Source organism: Phodopus roborovskii, unplaced genomic scaffold (assembly GCF_943737965.1).
Source record: "Phodopus roborovskii unplaced genomic scaffold, PHOROB, whole genome shotgun sequence".
NCBI classification, from domain to species: Eukaryota; Metazoa; Chordata; class Mammalia; order Rodentia; family Cricetidae; genus Phodopus; species Phodopus roborovskii.
Genome location: NW_026126578.1, coordinates 10,549,444 through 10,569,780, shown reverse-complemented (window position 1 = coordinate 10,569,780; position 20,337 = coordinate 10,549,444). Strand labels below are relative to the sequence as shown.

Here is a 20,337-nt window from a genome sequence, read left to right as displayed (position 1 = left end):
TACTTTCCATACTAAGTATCATGAGTGACTTTAGGTGGATAAGTTTATGTATGTTTATGGACATATGTGTGAATGTGGGTCTATATGTTTGTATATGTAAATATATTTATATGCATGTACTTATATTTCACATGGAAATTCTTGCCCCACGTTGGGTGCCACATGTGGACCAAGTTTCTGTCCCACCTGGTCCTGTTTCCATTTAGTTCCAAATAAGTACACAAAGGCTTATATTAATTATAAAGCCTTTGACCAATGGCTCAGGCATCTTATTGGCTAGCTCTATCTTAATTATTAACCCTTTTATTAATCTAAATATCTCCCTGTGGTCTTGGCTTTCCAGAGAATTCCCAAGCCTCTTGCTTCCTCAGCAGCTACATGGCCTCTCTCCCTCAGCTCACTCCCTGCGTTCCTCTTCCCAGCCTTCTCCTAGTCTGGAAGCCCAGCTTATACTTCCTGACTGGCTACATCCTGCCTGTCCATTAGTCAAAACAGCTTTATTCGTCAACCAGTAAGAGAAGCATATATTCACAGCATACAGAAGGATATTCCCTATCACCTATACTCAAATGGTGATGTCATAAAGGCAACTCACATCAACTTAAAAGTGCTTATAATTGTTAAAATTTCAGGAATTTTGTGAATAGATTGTTTACAATTACATGAAGTTACAGTTAAATTATATTGATAGCAAAGGAAATAAATAGCACTCATCATTCCTATTAATTTGCTGTCTTTCACTGTTAGCCATTGCTGTATACCATTGGTCTACATGCTGAGAGTGCATATCTCTTTCAGACTCTACCATGTGCCCTTTGTACTCTCATGTTAGCAGCTTGGTCTTAGAGTATTTACTGTGGAACTGACAATCTATGTGTCAGGGAATTGATTTCTTCAGAGAAGCTGTGCGTATATGAATTATATGACAGATTTAAAGTACAAAATACCCATCTTTCTTTCTATTCCTAAAACAAGTAAACGGCTACAGCCATCATTACTAAACTGCCTCTAAAGTAAAAAAGCCTAAAGATGGTTTGAGTCTTAATTTCCTCAGAATTTCCAGCTCTAAACACTATACCAGTAATTCTCTTGACAGGTTGTCCAGTACATGAGTCACATGATATTATTTCACACACACACACACACACACACACACACACACACACACACACACACACACCATTATCACATACTTTTCACTATTCTGGACCATGGATAAGTATGGCCATTATTACCAAACTACTCATTTGGTGAAGAAACCAAACTATATTTCTGAGGGTTTTTCTTAGCTACCTCTGTGTCAGTCATATAAATGCTGTTAATAAAAATGGTATTTACATGACTTAATATGAGCTGTAAATGGTAATACTGCATTCTAAAAATTAAATATGGTAGTGTATAATAAAATGTTCATTGTGTACCCTTGCTATTTCATTGTTTATCTATTTAGGCATGATTGCATGTAACCATAGTTCTGTGTCATTCTGTAACTATATATTTGTATTGTGTCTCTACCTCCTCTGTTCTATTGCCAATACATCCTGGAAACACACTGATCAGTATTTTAAGAGATGCTGGTCACCTTCTTTGCTGAGTTGAGTTTTATCTCTTTTTTTCTCCTCCACAGATTGTTTGGAAAATAAGTTCAGATTTGTCAAAGCAAACCATGATGACAACTCCATTCTGACAATTGTTGAAGTTAGAGAATTCTATGTAATACTGCAATTGATCTTGTCATAACATGAGAAAACATGAGAGATATGAAAAGAGATAACTTTTGGGATGCGTGTTGTAGGAATTTTGTCATCAGTCCATTAGCCAATGGTAAGAAGCCCCTAAGGGCTGAGTTTTCAGTAGAGGGTACATGATCTGAATACCCCAACAAAAGGACAGGGCAAGGTGAAGGACGCTTTCTTGGGTGTAGGCAAGCTGAGAGCAAGCCATGGCAGCCCATGTGGCTGGCAGATTAGTTCTCATTCCCTTTTGGAACAAACAGCAGTGGAATTTGTGACATTGTATCAGCTGGACCCATAGTAGCAGCAGCTTCATTCTGTCCTATAAGTGTAGTACTTGATCCTGATTTGTCTGTTAATAAACCAAACATGACCTCATTTGGCTTCCTTCATTAGATGGGATTATTTACACCTGTATATGATGCTGGCATATAGTCTGTCGTCTGGAAGGAAAATGACCCGAAGATGACAGTGCACACGGTGCAAAAAGCTGACTCAGGTATGATGTCACTGAGCTGTTAGCCCTCTACACTATCTTCTTCTGGGACTTTGTATCATGTTCAACAACACCTGTTTCTTGCTTGTTATTAGGGTATTCCAGCTGATAACAGATCACTTCTCCATGTGCTAACATTCTGTGCAGTGGTTTGTGGGAAAAATTCCTTTTAATTTTTTTTTTTTTTGATGTAGGGATGGATGCTTTTTCAAAGAAAATAAAACCTAACCAAGTAGGTAAAGGACCTTTACATTGAAAACTTGAAGTCTGTGAAGAGATTGAGTAAGACACTAGGTGATGAAAAGCCTCCCATGTTCATGGATTGGTATAATTAATATTTTGAGTAATTAATAATTATGTGTAGTATTATAAAATGACTATTCTACCAAAACAATTTATAGATTCAGTAGAATCCCAATCAAAATTCCCACAATATTCTTCAAAAAATAGAAGGAAAAAAATCCTAAAATTCATATGGGAGCACAAAAGGCCCTACATAACCAAAGGAATCATGAGGGAAAGAACAATTCTGGATGGATTATCACCCCAGGTTTCAAGATATAGTACAGAGCTATAGCAATACAAAAAATATTATGGTACTGGCACAAAACAGACATGTAAACCAATGAAACAAAATAGAAGACACAGATACAAGACATAACTATAGATATCTGGTATTTGACAAAGATGACAAAATACTCTTCTTCCCAGAGTTCTCTCTGCCTCCAGAAGTCCCACCTAACCTCTTCTAGCCTAGCTATTGGTCATTCAGCTCTTTATTAAACCAATCAGTATTCCACAGCAAGGCATGACTATAAATCAGCAAATCCCACCTCCGATGAAGTACTTGTCCATCAAGGATCACATCCTAAAGATGCCACAATTCATAGGCAAATGCAGTCCTATTCAGAAACCCTCATGTGTCTTCTAGCAGTTTCACATTTCAGGTTTCATACCAAGGTCTTTGATTCATTTGTAGTGAATTTTTGTGTAAGGTGATACATATGTGGATCTAATTTCATTCTTCAATCTGTGAACATCAAGATTTCTCAACAGTTTTTGAGGATGCTGGCACACATGTGAACACCTGCCAAAGGCATGAGACTAGGCTCTCACAGAACTGAGGTGGAAGAACTAGGCACCAGAGCCATGTGTCAGTAGCCTAGTAGTTTAAAGTTTGGCTCACATTGTCAGAGAACACTGCAGATGAACAGTAAAGCCAGGTCCAGATTGGAAGAAAAAAAAACCCTCTAATTAGATACAGAATGCTTGAAAATGTGTTTAGGTGAGGGTGAAAGAAAACAAATCAGATACAGATAGTCATAAAAATAGTTTTAAAATATAAATCAAAGTATTTTTAAAAAGAGTAAATTAATATAAAAAGGATAAGCCACATAAAGATGGGAAATAGTATAACACATGGAGTTTGGACCTTTTATGGTGCTTTGTTAATTCTGATTTTTTATGCTAATGAACAGAAAACAGCAATTGCTGAGAGACATTGGATTGTGGAAGGGACCGCTGAATTAAACAGCCTATATAGTTTAGGGATGTCTTAACTTTAGAATGGAAGTCAGAAAAAAATGTACTGTTTGGGGGAGGTTGTGCTTCTTCCCCCCGCCCCCAGGAAACAGGAAACAAAAAGCTGTGATTGTCTTCAAAACCAGGGGAGACCTCCTGAAAATATTGGCTACAGACATGAGGGGGAAAAGTCAAGAAAGGTTACCATGATAAGTGACATATATGCTGATCCCTGTGCATGGGAACAGCTTTGAGGCTGGATGAGACATGATAAATATTGCTGGCTACACAATCCTCATGACAGTCTGGTTATACAATCCAAATAGACTTACAAAGTTGACAGATGACTTTTACCTTCTCAAACATAAAACACAAAAAATCATCTGTAGCTGATTTATGTTCTTTAGTTGTGTTAATGTAACTACATATGTTAGCTTTAAAAGTTTGTGTGTTTTCAGAAAAATAGGGACTTCAGTGATGACAAGTAGCCCAGGTAATCCAGTTTCTCAGGATGTCTCTGCTATAGTTTCTTTAAAATTCTGCATTCAAAACATCTTCAAAGCTGCTAGTTGAGATGGTCCATCCTCATGGACTATTCCATCTAGGACTTCAGATAAGCCCTGCACTTTCCTGTTACACAGAGACTAAACAAAAAGTAATACATCTAGCTCTTCTTAGGAGTTAACCATTATCCCAATTTTCTCAGGGTCCTGTAAAGATGCTGTCCCCTCAGACAACAGGACATAGTCTAGGAACAGGATGCCTACAATCCCTAGAGGTAGAGTAGGCAGGCTTTAGTTAATTGATGGGTTATGGAATGTTTGTCATCATTTAGGGAGCATGGTTGTAAGTTGTTACTGGTCATGGTCAGGTTAAACTAAGCAGAGGAGATCAGATTCAGAGATCTTGTTCTGCAAAGATGAAAGGGGGATATAGAAATTATATGATAAAAGGATAGATTATTGAATCTAATTTCAAACTAAAAAAACAACTTCTAGCCTCAATAATTTTACAATGGTGTGGATTTTTATATATAGGTATAAATTTGAGGTTATTTTTGTTATACTGTATATATGTAAGGTATTTTTGTATATTGATACAAATTTAAGTTTTTTTTATATACTGTAAGGTATCGTATCTATGCAGCTCATTTAAAATGTAATGTAATGTTCTAGTCTTTGAAAGCTATTATTATAAACTATTTAGAATAATTAAAAATGCAGACAAGGAGTTAGTCATTTATGACAATCCATCTTGTAGTCATGTTAGGTATGTTTTCAAGTTCAAACAAAGAATACATATACATATATATGGGTGGATAGATAGATAGTCTTCAAACACTTCAGAGACCTAAAGAATATGGCATTTAAGAAGTTCTAATAGCATTAGGCTTTTCATGAAAGTGAGACTTGTCTGCTTCTGGCAGCACCAATTTACTTCAAAAGAGAATGATAGGCTTTATATGGTGTTTGCTTTCATTTGTGGCAAGGTTATCTACTTGGCAAAGAAACTGCCCTTGCCTCAACTGCTGACAGTATGCTGTCCAAATTGGACACAAAAGAAAGCAACTGCCAAACTTTGCCAAGACAAGGTAGGGAAGTCCTTCAAAATTACTGCTCCACAAAAAGTTTGTCAGATATTCTAGGTCTGTAGGCTGAAGGTGGATGCCCCAGTGTTGCAGCCAGTTTCTCTGCAGTTTCTTAGTTTGGGAAGTTGTTTGCTCTGCACTTCCAGTTTACTCAGATAATAGTTTATCCTTCTTAGGTCAGTGATAGGGTTGAAGACTATATAATTACAGTTTCATTGTTACCAAATTCATAAAAGAAACTTTAAAAAGAGGTGTAAAGTGCATAAGGTTTAGAAACATAAAACCTTAAGTTGTTTATCTAAAAGGATGATTTTTGGTGTAAAAAGATATTTTTATGATAGTAATACAATTTATAATAGAAAGTGATTTAGGTATAAAACTTTGGACTCACAAAGATAGGATAGATAAAGAAGTAATTTCTCCCAATTTGCCAAATAAAATGGATTAGATATTGCAAACGTAATTCTTACCTAATAATCTTTCTTACTGTATAGTTTTGGTGTGTTAGAGTTAAACATGTTCCTTTTTATGTAGACAAAAAATGCAGAATATTTGTTTACCCTGTGAAGATGTTTCTTTGTCAAGGCATCTTCCAATTGGTTTAATAAAGAGCAGAATGGCCAATAGGTAGGTAAGAAGAGGCCAGGCGGGACTTCTGGGGATAGAGAGGACTTTGGAAAGAAAAATGGAGAGGAACCAGGAGGTTAAAGATGAAAGAGAGGTAACACCATGTGACAGAATGTAGATTAATATAATTAAATTTATTTAAATTATAAGACCTAGTTAGGGAGAATCCTTAGCCATTGGCTGAGTTTTCATAATTAATAAGTCTGTGTCATTATTTGGGAACTGGCTGGCAGGACAGAGAAAGACTACAGTGCCCTCTTCTTGGTCTTTGTTTCCTGGGTGCAGGGGGTGTTATCTCTTAACCACTGTTCCTACCAACATGATTTCCTGGTTATTATGGATCCTAGTCTCCTGGAATAAAATCTTTTTAAGTTGTCTCTGGTCATGGAATTTCAGCATAACAATAGAAAATTAAGTACTACAACTGTTATACATGTATTAACTAATACATCTATGAACTCCCCCCACCCCTGTACAGTAAGGACCTAATCCTACTATGGCCTATTAGTAGATTCCTGGCTTTCATGTGTTGTGGTGATATATTGTTTATGATTTAGTAAAGCCACTGGAGATCAAATTGCAAAGCTAGCCATAGCCATAGAGCCAGACAATGGTGATTAAACACGTTTAATTCCACCAGCCACACTAGTTATCTATAGAAGCTGGGCAGTGGTGGCACACACCTTTAATGCCAGGACTCAGGAGACAAAGGCAGATGGATCTCTTTGAGTTCAGGGCCAACCAGGGTTACATGAGAGTGAATCAGTCTAAAAGAGAAACCACTCACATGAAGGAGATCTCAGCACTTGGGATCCCTTTAATTCCAGCTCTAGAGAGGTATGTAAGATAGCAGCAGGACATTCAGTAGTCAGTCTTGGAGATTTATTTTCCAGGTACTCTGAGGACAAGATAGCCATTTCTTGTAGAGGTAGAGCTAATGGGATGTGGCTTTGCTTCTCTGATCTTTAGTAGCTTTATTAAATCATAAACAAATATATCACCACAAAATGCACTTCAAATTAGATATAAGAGACAATTTGAAGCTATGGCTCACATATGAGAGAACATGGTGTTTCATTTTCTGTGCCTGGAATACCCTAACTGAACCACCAACCGTGGACCAAGTGTTCAAATACATGAACCTATGGGGAATTTGCCATTTAGGCTAGCACATTTGGCTCCTGGATCCTACAGGCATTTGACTGTCTCGTGATGTTACAAAATGTGTTCTGTCTAATTTCAAAGACCCCATAGTCTTTAACAGCTACACTATTCAAATAGTCAAAGTTTCTTTTGAGACTTAAGGTAATCTCTTATGTGTGACCACCCTATAGATTAAAAACAAAACAAACCAAATCACATACTTCCAACCCATGATGACACCGAATGTACATTCCCTTGCAGAAGTGAGAAATGGGGGCATAGTGAGGAAATACTAGACCAAAGCAAACCCAAAACAAGTAGGGCAAATCCCAGATCCCATAGCTCTGTGTGCCCAGTACCTGGGACTTCAGTTTGAAAGGATTTGGATCACTTTTCCATTCTTGCTTTGTTGCTTTCAACATTATATCTCTCTCTTGGGCTGGCTGCATTTCCTGTGTACAGTTCTCCTTGGCAGATGTCTTGTTGCTTTGACATGCCCAGTATTTTGGAGTCTTCACCATGATCCAGCTTTTCTTCCTTCATGCAGCAGTCTCTCAATGCCGCTTGCAGAGAGTCTTGACTCTGCTGCACATTGCATTACCTGAGTGGCTCTCTAGAGCAAGAATCCACAACCCTGTCTGTGTTTCACTCTTCATGTCTCCAAAGAACACAAGGAGAAACTGCCAAGTTTGGCTGCCAGCCTGGGATGGACTTCCTCCACTGATTTAATCATATAGTCAGCAGCTATTCCTATAGAAAATAAGGAAAAGAATACTATGGACCAAAGAGCAAGGATAAGTGCGTGGAAACTGACCACCTTTGTAAGTCCTGCACAAAAAGTGTAAAAGGAGGAGAAGTTGTGAAGAAAGGATTCAGTAGGAGAGGCAGGGGGACAACAGAAGATCATGGGTGGTATACATAATCAGAGTACATTGTATACAACTATTAAATCACCAAAAGTTATACAACCCCCTCCCCCAAACCAGATCATTCCCTACGAACAACTTGGTTTTATTTGGGAGATGCTGAGACAGCTCTTTATGCACAAATTAGTAATGTAATACCTCATATAAATTGTCCCAAACACAGACATAACATCATTGTCTCAATTGATACCAAAAAAAAAAGTGTTTGACAAAATTCAAAGCCCACTCATGATAAAAAGTCCTGGAAAAAAAATATGGGTAAGTTATAATTTTTAGTGCACATTGACTTTTAAAAGGATTTGCAAAATGCAAAGATAAAGTGTCCAGAGGGTTTTTTGTTTGTTTGTTTGATTAGTTAGTTTGCTCTTTTTGTTTGTTGGTTTGGTTTTTGTTTTTTCGAGACAGGATTTCTTTATGTAGCCTTGGCTGTCCTGAACTTGCTCTATACACCAGGCTGGTCTGGAACTCAAGAGAATCTTTCCTATAACTACTTCCTGCTGAAATCAGGGCATTGTTGGGTGATAGTGGTCAAAAGATCCGGGAGAGTGCAAATCTTACAGACTGTAAATTGCTAAACCTTTGATTTTGTTTCATAGTTTTCATATAAACCTTTAAGGATGTTTTGTGTTAATATGCTACGGAAAGGTACAAAACATGGTAGTTTGAGGCAACCCATTATCACTACTATTCAATTGAACAATAAGCTCTTGTTGCCTTTGAGGTGAGAGCTGTGTTTTGTATGGACCTTTTATTTGTTAGGAACCTAAATCAATATTCCCGGGTCACAGCCACTCATATTTGGCGCAATAACCAATAGCGCAATATTTCTCATTCTTCTCGAGATAAGGGCTGCGTTTAGGGTCCGGCATAGTTATAGTATAGGGACTGGGGGGGGGGGTGGGGGTTCATGGACTTTTCTTCAGGTGGGACGGGAAGATGCCCTGGGAATACAAGGCTGAGCACCAAGAAAACGGTAAAAGGCGTTGTTTTCTTGAGAAAAAGCCCTGTCCAGGAGCATGGAGAAACACGGTTTGTCCCTGGTCAGTCTTGGCAAGAGAGGGCACTAAAGAGCTGAAGAATCTAAGCATACTAAGTGCTGACATTTAGAACTGAGCTGTAGCCTGTTGGACTAGCCCTGGGCAGTGGGGTTCTGAGCTCTCAGGTGGGGACTGGCAGTGAGTCAAGGGCCCTCTGGCTTTCTCAGCGCAGGCTACAGAGCCGCCTGGACCCCTGGCGTGGAGTCAGCGTGCGCAGCTCTCCTCTGCGGGAGTCCTGCAGCTGGGCTGCTCTGGCTGAGGACGCAGATTCTAGACTGTCAGGGGCAGGAGCGAGCGAAGTTTACCCTATAATCTTGTTCGAGAGCGGAGCTAGTGCGAAACCTTACAAGCGCGCCTGCACCCACCCTCAGCCAATCAAGAACTTACTTCCGGCTTTCCCCTGAAAGCCGTCCGTCCGCGGATCTCTTGTTCTCTTTCATTTGTTTCCCTCCGGTAGGTGTGTGAGAAGGACAATTTCCGCTTCCGGTGTCGTGCTTGCCGGCTGGAGCAGTTGTGGCTGTGGGTTTGGACGACTCTGCGAACGCGCAGTCTGGTTCCCGGCGAGATCGGTCCTCAGGCCGCCGACAGGCTGATCCCCAGCCGCGCGTCTGGGCTGGAAGGCAAGTTTCCCAACCGCAGATCTGTGCTCCGGGGAGTGCGGGCGGCGCCCGACCCTGAGGAGACGTGGGGAGGGATCCTTCCAGCTAGTGACCTAGGTCTTACCCTGCTCTTTTGGGTGAGCTTTTCCGAGCAAAAAGAGGAGAGCACGCCAGGGGAGAAAAATGTGCTTCCTCCGCTTGCTGCGAGACGGGTTTGTCCAGCACTGTTGCGATGTTTTAAAGTTTTATGTTCGTTTTCATTTAAATTAGAAAGCCACTTAGTTCAGTGAATGGCCAGGCTTGAGTTGTCCGGTAGTAGGCACTTGCCATATATGGCTGTTCCCGTTTAAAATTAATTAAAATTTGAGGTTGTTTTTCAGTTTCCCAAGGTGCGTTTGAAATTCTCTTAACCACGTGTAGTTAGTTGATGGCTACCGTATTGAGAGCCATCGATAGGTATATTTCTGTCATTACAAAAATGAACACTGAGGATAGTTTAAGATACATAAAACATAATAAAAAGGATAATATTGGTGCCGGTAACTCTTCTACTTTATGGCATAAGGAGGAAATGAATTTGAAGATGGTTAAGCAGCTTCTACCTCTATACAGAGAACAACGATATCATTACTTCATAAACAAATGAAATTTACTGCTCCCCCCGCCCCGTGTTGCCCTGATTATAATATTTTCCCACCACCATGCCACCCTGTTCCATATAGGTTAAGACTTATTCACAGTTGATAAATAGCCATCATGGAAGCCAAGGATCACAAGAAACACAGAAAGAAGCACAGTGGGCCTAAAGCTGAGAAGAAGAAGAAACGATACCTGCAGGATCTACAGCTTGGAGATGAAGAGGATGCCCGGAAGAGAAATCCTAAAGCTTTTGCAGTTCAGTCTGCTGTGCGGATGGCTCGGTCCTTTCACAGGTGTGATTAGCGCGGGGGGGGGGGGGGGGGGTTGGTGGCTCTTCCATCTCATTAAGTGGTAGGAGCCTCTCTCTGATGGCAGTTGGTTTTGTGAGTCTAATTCAGGACCTAGGCACACCCTAGTACTTTTCCTAACATTTTAGAACTCCAGCCAAAGAAGGACTTTGCCTCCAACATCTGCCCTTTGTTTTTTTTCCCCCTCCAATTTATATCAGTTCACAGAAAAATTGTGCAAATTTTAAATATCTATGGCAATATGCATGGTGGTGCCCCTATATTCTTCATTTAATGTAAAGTGCTAAAATAGCCATATTTAGGGAGACATTTATATATCCAGCAGTTTCCGTTAAACATTACTGAATTAAGTTTTTTTGTTTGTTTTGCATTTTCAAAATTGGGCTTCTCCATGTAGTCCTGACTCTCTTGGAACCCACTATGTAGTTCAGGCTGACCCCCAAACTCACAGAGATTCACCTGCCTCTGTCTCCCAAGTGCTGGGAATAAAGGTGTGTGCCACCACTGCCCAGTCTGAATTAAATTCTTTCAACAGCATTAAGAGGTTAGGAGTTATTCTTATCCCAATTCTGTGGATAAGAAAACAGGTCCAAGGCAGAAATTAAATAGCCCGTTGATTGATAGAACATTTACTTTATCTCATATAATTTATGCCTTTACTTGTTTCATATACTATCTTCATCTTTGTCTTTTATTCTCTTAATGTCAAACCACTCTGATTATTAGCTTTATTTTTTAGTCATCTGTTTTATCTTTACTAAAGAATAGATTTTGGTGGTTAGAAGTTAACCAGTTAAATTAAAGTTAATTGTATTCTTGTATTATCTCTTCTGTATAAAATCTAACTTTAATATGTTAAGGTCTTTTGTGTTCTGGAAGTAAACTTTTTTTTTTTTTTAAACAGGACTCAGGATTTAAAGACAAAAAAGCATCACATTCCAGTGGTTGACCGAACCCCGCTAGAACCCCCACCAATAGTGGTAGTGGTGATGGGGCCTCCAAAAGTTGGAAAGAGCACTTTGATACGGTGCCTCATTCGGAATTTTACCAGACAAAAGTTGACTGAGATCAGAGGCCCTGTGACAATTGTGTCAGGTAAGGAGTGCTGCCTTCAGGCTAAGAATTGTTGCCTGAAGGAGATAACATACCTGAGTTTCGTTTGCTCAAACTGAAAATATAATACCAATACGGTTACATCACATTACCACGTACTTGCTTTTACTGAGTGCCTGTAACTTCTTAGACATAACAGTGTTGATGTATACCAGCTTAGTCTGACTGGTTAACTTTGCCAAGTGTGCTTCTTGAAATGGCTTAGCACTGGTCCCCTCGTGAGCACATTCATTTTACAATCAGTTAGCGCCCATGCACACCTGCTTTTCTTCTCGAAGCTACTCTTATGAGAACTTATGTGCTTTCTGTTTGTTTCTGTTTTTGAAGCAGGGTCTCCGTGTAGCTCTGGTTCCCCTGGAACTTGCTAAATAGACCAGGCTGACCTTGAACTCCCAGAGAGACACCTGTTTCTGGCTCCCGAGTGCTGGGATTAGGATTTCTGTGCTTAAGTGAGGGAAAATAAAGTCAGTTCCTCAAATGGTAATGGTAGAAACCCAAGTGCCCTGTTACAGTAGTAATGGAATAGGACATTGCTTATTTTTGGGATATCCTTAATCATTATATTTTAACTGGGCAAGTTACTGTTCCATGAACATTTTGGTTTATTAAGTTTGGGGATATTTCTATATATAGTAGTAAACATATGGCTATCCCACGAATATCCTGTTGTATTAGGTTTGATGATGTTTTAGCCAAATTGAGATGGAGATAGAGAGTGACCTGTGGCTCAGCAGGATCATGGTCATTATAAACCCCATCTAGGATTATACATTTTTTAATACTTTTATATATCTGGGTGCATTTGGTGTATTTTAAAATTAAGGAGAGACCAATGCAAGGAAACCAGGATGGAATTGATACTAGTTTGATAGTTTTGGCTATAAAAATGAACTATCACATTCCTATAGAGGTGTGTGATATTTTACTGAGTGCAGTTAAAAACACAATCATTATATAGTTGATGATAGAGCTTTTTCAAGCTTTTTAAAAGATAAAAATTTCATTTCTGTTCTTATAGGTAAAAAGCGCAGACTTACCATTATTGAATGTGGCTGTGACATCAATGTAATGATTGATCTAGCTAAAGTAGCAGATCTGGTAAGTGATTGAAGGTGACCTGGGATCATGATGGAGAGTATGAGGTGGGATAGGTTGTTTATCTCATTTGCAGGGAAACACTGTGTTTATTAAGGAAAGGTAGAGTAGAAGTGGTTGAAATTATGATACTGTTAGTATCAGAAAAATGAATGTGCATGAGGAACACATTATAAAACCTAGATAAAACTATAGGGTTGAGAGAATAATGAACAAAATTAATATTTGATTATACATGGCATGCTTATATCAATACATGCATGTATACTCATGCTTACTTTCACAATGCCTGCCATTTCTTGAACTTTCCTTAGGCACTATACTAGTAGATTTCTCTAACTTTAGCTCATGTTCTCATTCAGGTATTACGTATACTTTACATATGATGAAATTGAGACTCCCATTTGTCTCTCTTTTTTTTTTTTTTTTTTTTTTTTTTTTTTTTTTGAAGATTTCCCTATGTACTCTGTGTATTTCTGGCTGACCTGAAACTTGCTTTGTACACCAAGTTGGCCTTAGACTCAGAGATCCACCTGCCTCTGTGTTCTGAGTGCTTGGCTGATATCTTTATATTTAGCTAGTTAGTGATTTATTTGACTTACTGTGTTTAATTATGGAAGCTCATGTGAGTTTGGTTATTTATTGGAACACTGGCAATTTATCGCCTGTGCCCCTCCCAGAATCCATTAACTGCATGGAGCCTCAGTGTGGGGTGGAACCCCATGCATGAGGGAATGGTGATAGACTCAGTCTTGTCCGGGTAATCACAGATAGAGTGAGTTCTTCTCCATCTTCTGACTTTTAACATTCATTTCACCCTGACTTCTGCAGTATTGCTGAGTTGTGGAGAGGGTGATACAGTGGGGTCAATGTCCTATTTAGGGCCACTCTACAGTCATTATTCTTAGCACTTTGACCATCAGTGAAAATTTGTATTAACTGCTACACATTGCAAAAAGAACCTCTGGATTTGTTTTGTTTTTGATTTTTGATACAGGGTCTCATTATGAGTCCTATGTGCTAGCCTAGAACTCACTGTGTAAACCAGTCTAGCCTGAAACTCAGAGATCTGCCTGTCTCTGTCTCCCAGGTGCTGGGATTAAAAGTGTGCAATACCATACCTAGCTAAACATAAATATGTAGAAACATGTCCTTTTAAGAAAACACCAGTAGTAGACTCCTTTAGAGCCTATGACCTCCCCAGCCACAGGCTTTTGACTAGGTTTACAATGCTAGGCATGAGTTCTGTGGAACAGGCCTCAAATTCAATCAGAAAGCAGTTGGTTACTACCATAATGGTCATTTGAGTGGTGAACATAACTTGACTGGCAGGTCGTCATTGTTGTGGCCTGTGGGGATCACAGCTGGGTAAGACACTTGTTGACTCTCCCCCCAACCCTCACCCCAAGCAGTTTGTACATTTCATAAAATTACATTCTTCATCATTATGGTAGGGTGAAGCAGTCAGGGTTTATCCGTGGATAATCTGTATAGTACTAGGTACAAGAGAAACATGGAACATGAATTGAGTTTGGGAACAACTGGTGGTGGACATTACTTATTTTTTTTTTTTTTTTTTTTTTTTTTTTTTTTAGCTGTCTTTGAACCTAGAATGACAGGATGACAGATATCCTGGATTGTCTGTCTGTCTGTGTATTTAATTTAACTAGATGCCAAACAGCTACAGATTTTTCTATTTTGGACCAGAAAGACTCCAAAGTTAAAAGTTATCAGTCTGTCCTGATTATGTTTTTTTTTTCAAAGATTTATTTTATGTATATGAATGATTTGCTTGCGTGTGAGTCTGTGTTCCATGTGCATGCTTGGTGCCTGTGAAGGTGAGAAGAGAGTGTCTGATCCCCAGAAGTTATAGATGGTTTTGAGCTGCGACGTGGTGCTGGGAATTGAACCTGGGTCCTCTGCAAGAACCAATGCTCTAACTGTTGAGCCATCACTCTCTGTAGTCCCATCAAACTATACTGATATTAAAGATAAATATTTTTTAATTTGGGGCTTATTAATAAAATATTATTCTTAGTACAATTTGAGCTTTCCAAGCCTTATGTTATTAAAATGACTAAAATACTAATGATTTTGTAGTTTTGAGAGCATGAATATTAATGAAGATAATGTGTGTGGCATTCTTTTGAATATTTCAGCAAACAAGTGTATGTCTTGATTTGACCCATGGGCCATAACTTGCTGACTCTTGGTCTGGGTGGAGTATTTTCATGCCTTCTGTGAGAAATTGTGTTCTGTTTTTAGGTGCTTATGCTTATAGATGCCAGCTTTGGGTTTGAAATGGAGACATTTGAGTTTCTAAACATCTGTCAAGTACATGGCTTTCCTAAAATTATGGGAGTTCTCACCCATCTGGACTCCTTCAAGCATAATAAGCAACTCAAGAAGACAAAGAAGCGGTTAAAGCATAGGTTCTGGACTGAAGTCTACCCGGTAGGAAGAACAATTACTGAGGGTTTTCCTGAATGCAGGTGTTTGTAGTCCTTGGCCCGTTTCCTCCACTTGGGCCTCATACAGGTCTCTTGGTGTGTCTCATTTGCTTCCGAACACACACATGAGACAGTGTAGCCTCCATTGGTCATGCCATGGTTTAAGGCAGTGCTTAGACATTTTTGCTGGTTCGGGGCCTGCGTTCCTCCTCGTACTGCTGTGGCCCATTGGTCACAAAGTCCTTTCCCAGCTCAGGATCCACAGTATTGAACTGAGAGCAGTTTGCATTGTGAGACCCTCACATGACAAGTCCTGACGGAGGTAGCCAGGTGTTTAATTGACACTCTCTTTTATTTTTTTCTTTTTAATGTTTAGGGTGCTAAGCTGTTCTACCTTTCTGGAATGGTACATGGAGAGTATCAGAATCAAGAGATTCATAACCTGGGCCGATTTATTACAGTTATGAAATTTAGGCCTCTCACATGGCAGACTTCGCATCCTTACATCCTGGCAGACAGGTAGAATATAAGTGTGAGAGTCTTTTCCTCCTGGTCTGTGTATTTCTTTTCAACTGTTTTAGGTTTGAGAACGATCAGTGATAGTGCCTGTTGTGTGTACTCACTGGGAGATGCTTTGCTTTTTAGGGTGAATAATTATAAAATATTTACAGTGAAGCTAAGGGCAGGAGATATAGCTCAGTGCATAGAGGGCTTGCACAAAGCCTTTGGCTGATTCCCAGTGTTTTGTTTTCTTTTTCTTGTTTGTTTGTTTGTTTGTTTGTTTGAGACAGGGTTTCTGTTTAGCTCGGTCTGTCCTGGAACTTGCTCTGTTCCATGAACTGGCCATGAACTCCACCTACATCTGCCTTGGAGTGCTGGCATTAAAGGTGTGCACCATCACCACCTAGCTTTTCCTTTCTCTCTCTCTCTCTCTCTCTCTCTCTCTCTCTCTCTCTCTCTCTTTCTCTCTCTCTTTTCTTTTCAAGTAAAAGCCAAGTGGTGGTGACATACCTTTAATCTCAGCACTCAGGGGCAGAGGCAGGTGGATGTCTTAAGTTCTGAGTTTGAGGCCAGCCTGATCTACAGAGTGGATTCAGGACAGCCAGAGCTACACACAGAGAGACTCTTGTCTCGAAAAACCAAAAACAAACAACAATAAAACCAAACGAACTGGATAACAGGAAAATGGGAAATTTTGAGGCATCAGTGATGATAATCCTAGTGCCTAGAGCACCAGTCACTCAACTCTTCTGTTTTACTTATGTTTTGTTTTCTCAGCCTATAATACCTCCCTTAGAGGAATCTAGGCTAAACCAAAGAACCTCGGCCAGGAGGTTAATCTTCACTAAATGTGTTCTGTCCCCTTCCCTGACCCAATAAGGATATCATTTCCCTTCTTGTGGAATGCACTATCCTCTGGAGCCAGTTGGAGGCAGTCATGGTTTTTCTCAGTGCCCTCTGGATCATGCTTCCTTATTTCTGTTATTTTTGTAGTTTTATAAATGATGTGCTTAAGGAGCAGGTCTTCTTGTGGTGCCTGAGATTGAGCTCCAAACGCCATGTGCTGGGCAGCATTGAACCATTGAGCAGTGCTCCAGGCCCATGGACAAGAGTGGTCAACACATGATGAGCAGTAGAAGTACTTTTTACATTCCTTCCTGCCATGTGATTATATTTTATTTTCCTAGGATGGAAGATCTGACAAACCCTGAGGACATCCGCACAAACATCAAGTGTGACCGGAAGGTGTCTCTTTATGGTTATTTACGCGGAGCCTACCTGAAAAATAACAGTCAGATTCACATGCCAGGTATTCTCTTACTGTAGAGCAAACTGTATTTGTCGACCTCTTGGGATGTTTTTGTTCCTCTGCAACATTGAAAAATTACATGGCAGAGCCATGTTCTGGAGGTTTTAGAAATAACCCAGTTAGTTATGTGTCATCTGCCAAAATGTTGAGTGGCTGCAGTCACTTACTGTCTAGCTAGCAAGGTCAACTGCCTTTCTGTGTCATGCCTCAAGCCTTGCGAGGCGGGAATGTTTTTTCCAGCAGTTGACACTTGTTTAGTGAATGCTTCACTTCCTGTGTTCTGTGTTCCAGGCGTAGGAGATTTTGTCGTCAGCGATGTCAGTTTTCTCCCAGATCCCTGTGCTCTTCCAGAACAGCAAAAGAAGCGCTGTTTGAATGAGAAGGAGAAGCTAGTCTATGCACCTCTCTCTGGAGTCGGGGGTGTGCTGTATGACAAAGATGCTGTCTATGTTGACCTCGGTGGTAGTCATGGCTTTCAGGCAATGGTAAGAAGGGGTTGCTTCTTAATTATTCTTTACAAATCTCTGTCAGATATTGTGTTCCTCTCTTAGTTTTTAACGCTTTTTTCTTTTAATCCAAGTTATGATGAAAAGAATTGATCATAAAGAATGTTTGTCGTTGTAATAAGCAGAAAGTCAAAATGCTATCTTCAGATTTGAAGTCCCCAGTTGTTAGTACCACTGCCCTGCTCATCTTCCTTCTAGAAAACTGCAGTGTTTTCTAGGTCTAAAAAGCTTTTATTTTGTTTTATCTTCACTTTTTTGGGGGAACAGGATCTCTCTACATAGCCTGGCTGGAGTGTGTGTATGTGTGTGTGGTGTGTAAAATATGTACACATGTACTTGCATGTATTATATAATTTATGTAAATATAAAATAATGATTTCTTGAGGTCTTATTAAAAACCCTGTGTGGTTTGCCCTCCCTCTTTTCCCTGTTGAGCTTCCTTCTTCCCTCGGTTAGAGCCAGGTGTGTGTGTAAGTGTAAGAGATTTGAGGCACTTTTATTCTTTTGAAAATTTTCTTTGACAATTTTACACATGTGTATAGTGTGTTTTGCTCATTGCCACCCCAGTTACTCTCTCATTCCTTCACTGCTGGACACCTCAGTAAGTCCTCCTCCTCTCAAACTTTCTCTGACCAGTTCCAACATGTATGTGATGGGTTTCACACTTGCTTCCCTCCCTTGTCTCCCCTCTCCCTTCCGCTGAAACTCTTCTCAGCGTGTCATTTTTATAATGGCCCGCTGAGTTTAATTAGGGTATCTAATTAGGGTGTTTACATGAGAACGGGTTTGGAGTTATTTACTGGATGTGTATTACAGAGGTTAAGAGCACTACCTGCTCTTCAGAGAACCTGGGGGCTCACTTCTGACTTTTACTCCAGTTCCAGGGAAACCGATGCCATCTTCTGGCCTCTGCAGGCATAAAGGCATGCACGTGGTACACAGATGAGGATATGCAGGCAAAAACACCTTACATGCTACACATTAAAACATAGCAACAACAAATCCCCCTCAGCAGTCATTAACTATTAGTTGCTCCTCAGGGAGGGATGGAGCCTCATGAACCCCTCCTAACCCAAGTGCCAATGTTGACAGACTCCTCTGTGATCTCAGCACAGCTGCTGTCAGTCTCTGAGTACAGTGGCCGTGCCATGCACAGAGGACATCGTTACAGAGCATTATTCCTGTCCTCCAGCTTCTGTACCTGTACCTCCCCCCACCCCCATATTCCAGGGTGTTCCCTGAGCCTTGGCAGTGATGGGGACTTAAATTTTAGTTCATTTTTTGAAATGTAATCTTACTGGGTTAAAATCATCTTGGCTGTAGTGCTGAGACCTGGAGTTTTCCTAGCTAAGGTCTTAGGTCAACAGACTGTGTGAATTGAGAGATGTTTAAGTGTTGGGGATCAAGTCTAAGCTATGAGAGAAGAAGTTTCTTTTCTCTTTCTTGAGGCAGTGAGGAAGGGTTTTTAGAACTAAAAGGTAGTTTTTTAAAAAAGATTTATTATTTGTCTATGTGTCTGTCTGTCTTCATACATGCATGCATGTATGTGTGTCCAGGTAGGCACAGAGGCAGAGGTGTCAGATCTTTATGGTGTTGGGGTTAGAGGCAGCTGCGAGCCTCCTGGTGTGGGCGCTGTGCTGGAAACTGAACTCACAGGTCTTCTGCATGAGCAGTATGCAGTCGGAACTGCTGAGCTGTCTCTAGCCCTCTCCAGCCCATGTTCAGGATAATTTGAGAAATGACGAAACCAGCATGTCTCCAGAATCCTTGTGCTTTCCTCACTTGCACATTTTTTCCTGGCTTTGACAGGAGGAAACAGGCCCCACACATGAACTGGTCCAGAGTCTCATCTCCACCCATGCCAGTATCGATGCCAAAATGGCTTCAAGCAGAGTGACACTTTTTTCTGATTCCAAACCTCTGGGGTCAGAAGATATAGATAATCAAGGGTAAGTGTGCCCTTTTCTAAGTTTCTCATTTAATTTTTTACTTTTACTATGTGTGTGCTCATGTCCATGCTGTGTGCATACAGATTGTTAGAATTGGCTCTGTTTACTGTGTGGATTCCAGGAATTAAACTCAGAAAGTCAGGCTTGGTGGCGAGTGCCTTTACCCAGTGACCCATTTACTGGCTCTTTCCTAATTTTTAATTTTAAAAAGTTAAAGTAAAAATTCTGCCATCACAGTTTTTATTTTGATGGAAATTGACTCCAGGTTCTTTGGTTTACTGTGTGTATGTGGTTCTTGACAGTTTTTCACTTATGTAACATTACATAACATCGAATTTTCTGACAGTAAAATATGAGTCTTGTTTTCAACAGAAGTATTCAGAATGTTGTTCAAATACAACGCAAACTTTTCTATTGACTGCTTTTAGTTATCTAGGAGGTCATTTGGATATTTTCTAGTGACCAAAATTGTAGAGTTCTATAGCTGCTTATTTAGGTCCTGTCCAAAGGCACATGCTTATTTCTGAAAGCCTTCCACATGTTGTCTCCATAGGAGCTGTCCACTTTAGGGCTCGTTTTTCAGCCTGGATTGGGAACTTGTATACTTATGTGCCATTGTACTTAGTGGGTGCTTGCTAAACATTGATTTTTGTTTTTATTCATGCCTCATAATCATTCCAAAAATGGTAGCTTATATATAGTATTATTTATTATATAGTACATTATTGCTTAGCATAACTTGAAAAATTACAGACTTCATTTAAGAGTCATTATTCCTGGGCCTTGAGAGATTTCTC

At 39.9% G+C, this 20,337-nt stretch overlaps 1 protein-coding gene across 1 annotated transcript in view; it reads left to right on the top strand.

The window, feature by feature from the left end:
* Window positions 1-9,616: 9,616 nt before the first annotated feature.
* Window positions 9,617-20,337, top strand: part of Bms1 (BMS1 ribosome biogenesis factor) — a 33,384-nt gene continuing 22,663 nt past the window's right edge. Inside the window, exons 1-9 of the mRNA XM_051203529.1 lie at window positions 9,617-9,691; window positions 10,393-10,602; window positions 11,522-11,712; window positions 12,749-12,828; window positions 15,091-15,279; window positions 15,652-15,794; window positions 16,964-17,085; window positions 17,377-17,570; window positions 19,401-19,540. Coding sequence (XP_051059486.1) covers window positions 10,427-10,602; window positions 11,522-11,712; window positions 12,749-12,828; window positions 15,091-15,279; window positions 15,652-15,794; window positions 16,964-17,085; window positions 17,377-17,570; window positions 19,401-19,540 — 1,235 coding nt within the window. The 5' untranslated portion in view covers window positions 9,617-9,691; window positions 10,393-10,426. The remainder of the gene's footprint in view (window positions 9,692-10,392; window positions 10,603-11,521; window positions 11,713-12,748; window positions 12,829-15,090; window positions 15,280-15,651; window positions 15,795-16,963; window positions 17,086-17,376; window positions 17,571-19,400; window positions 19,541-20,337) is intronic.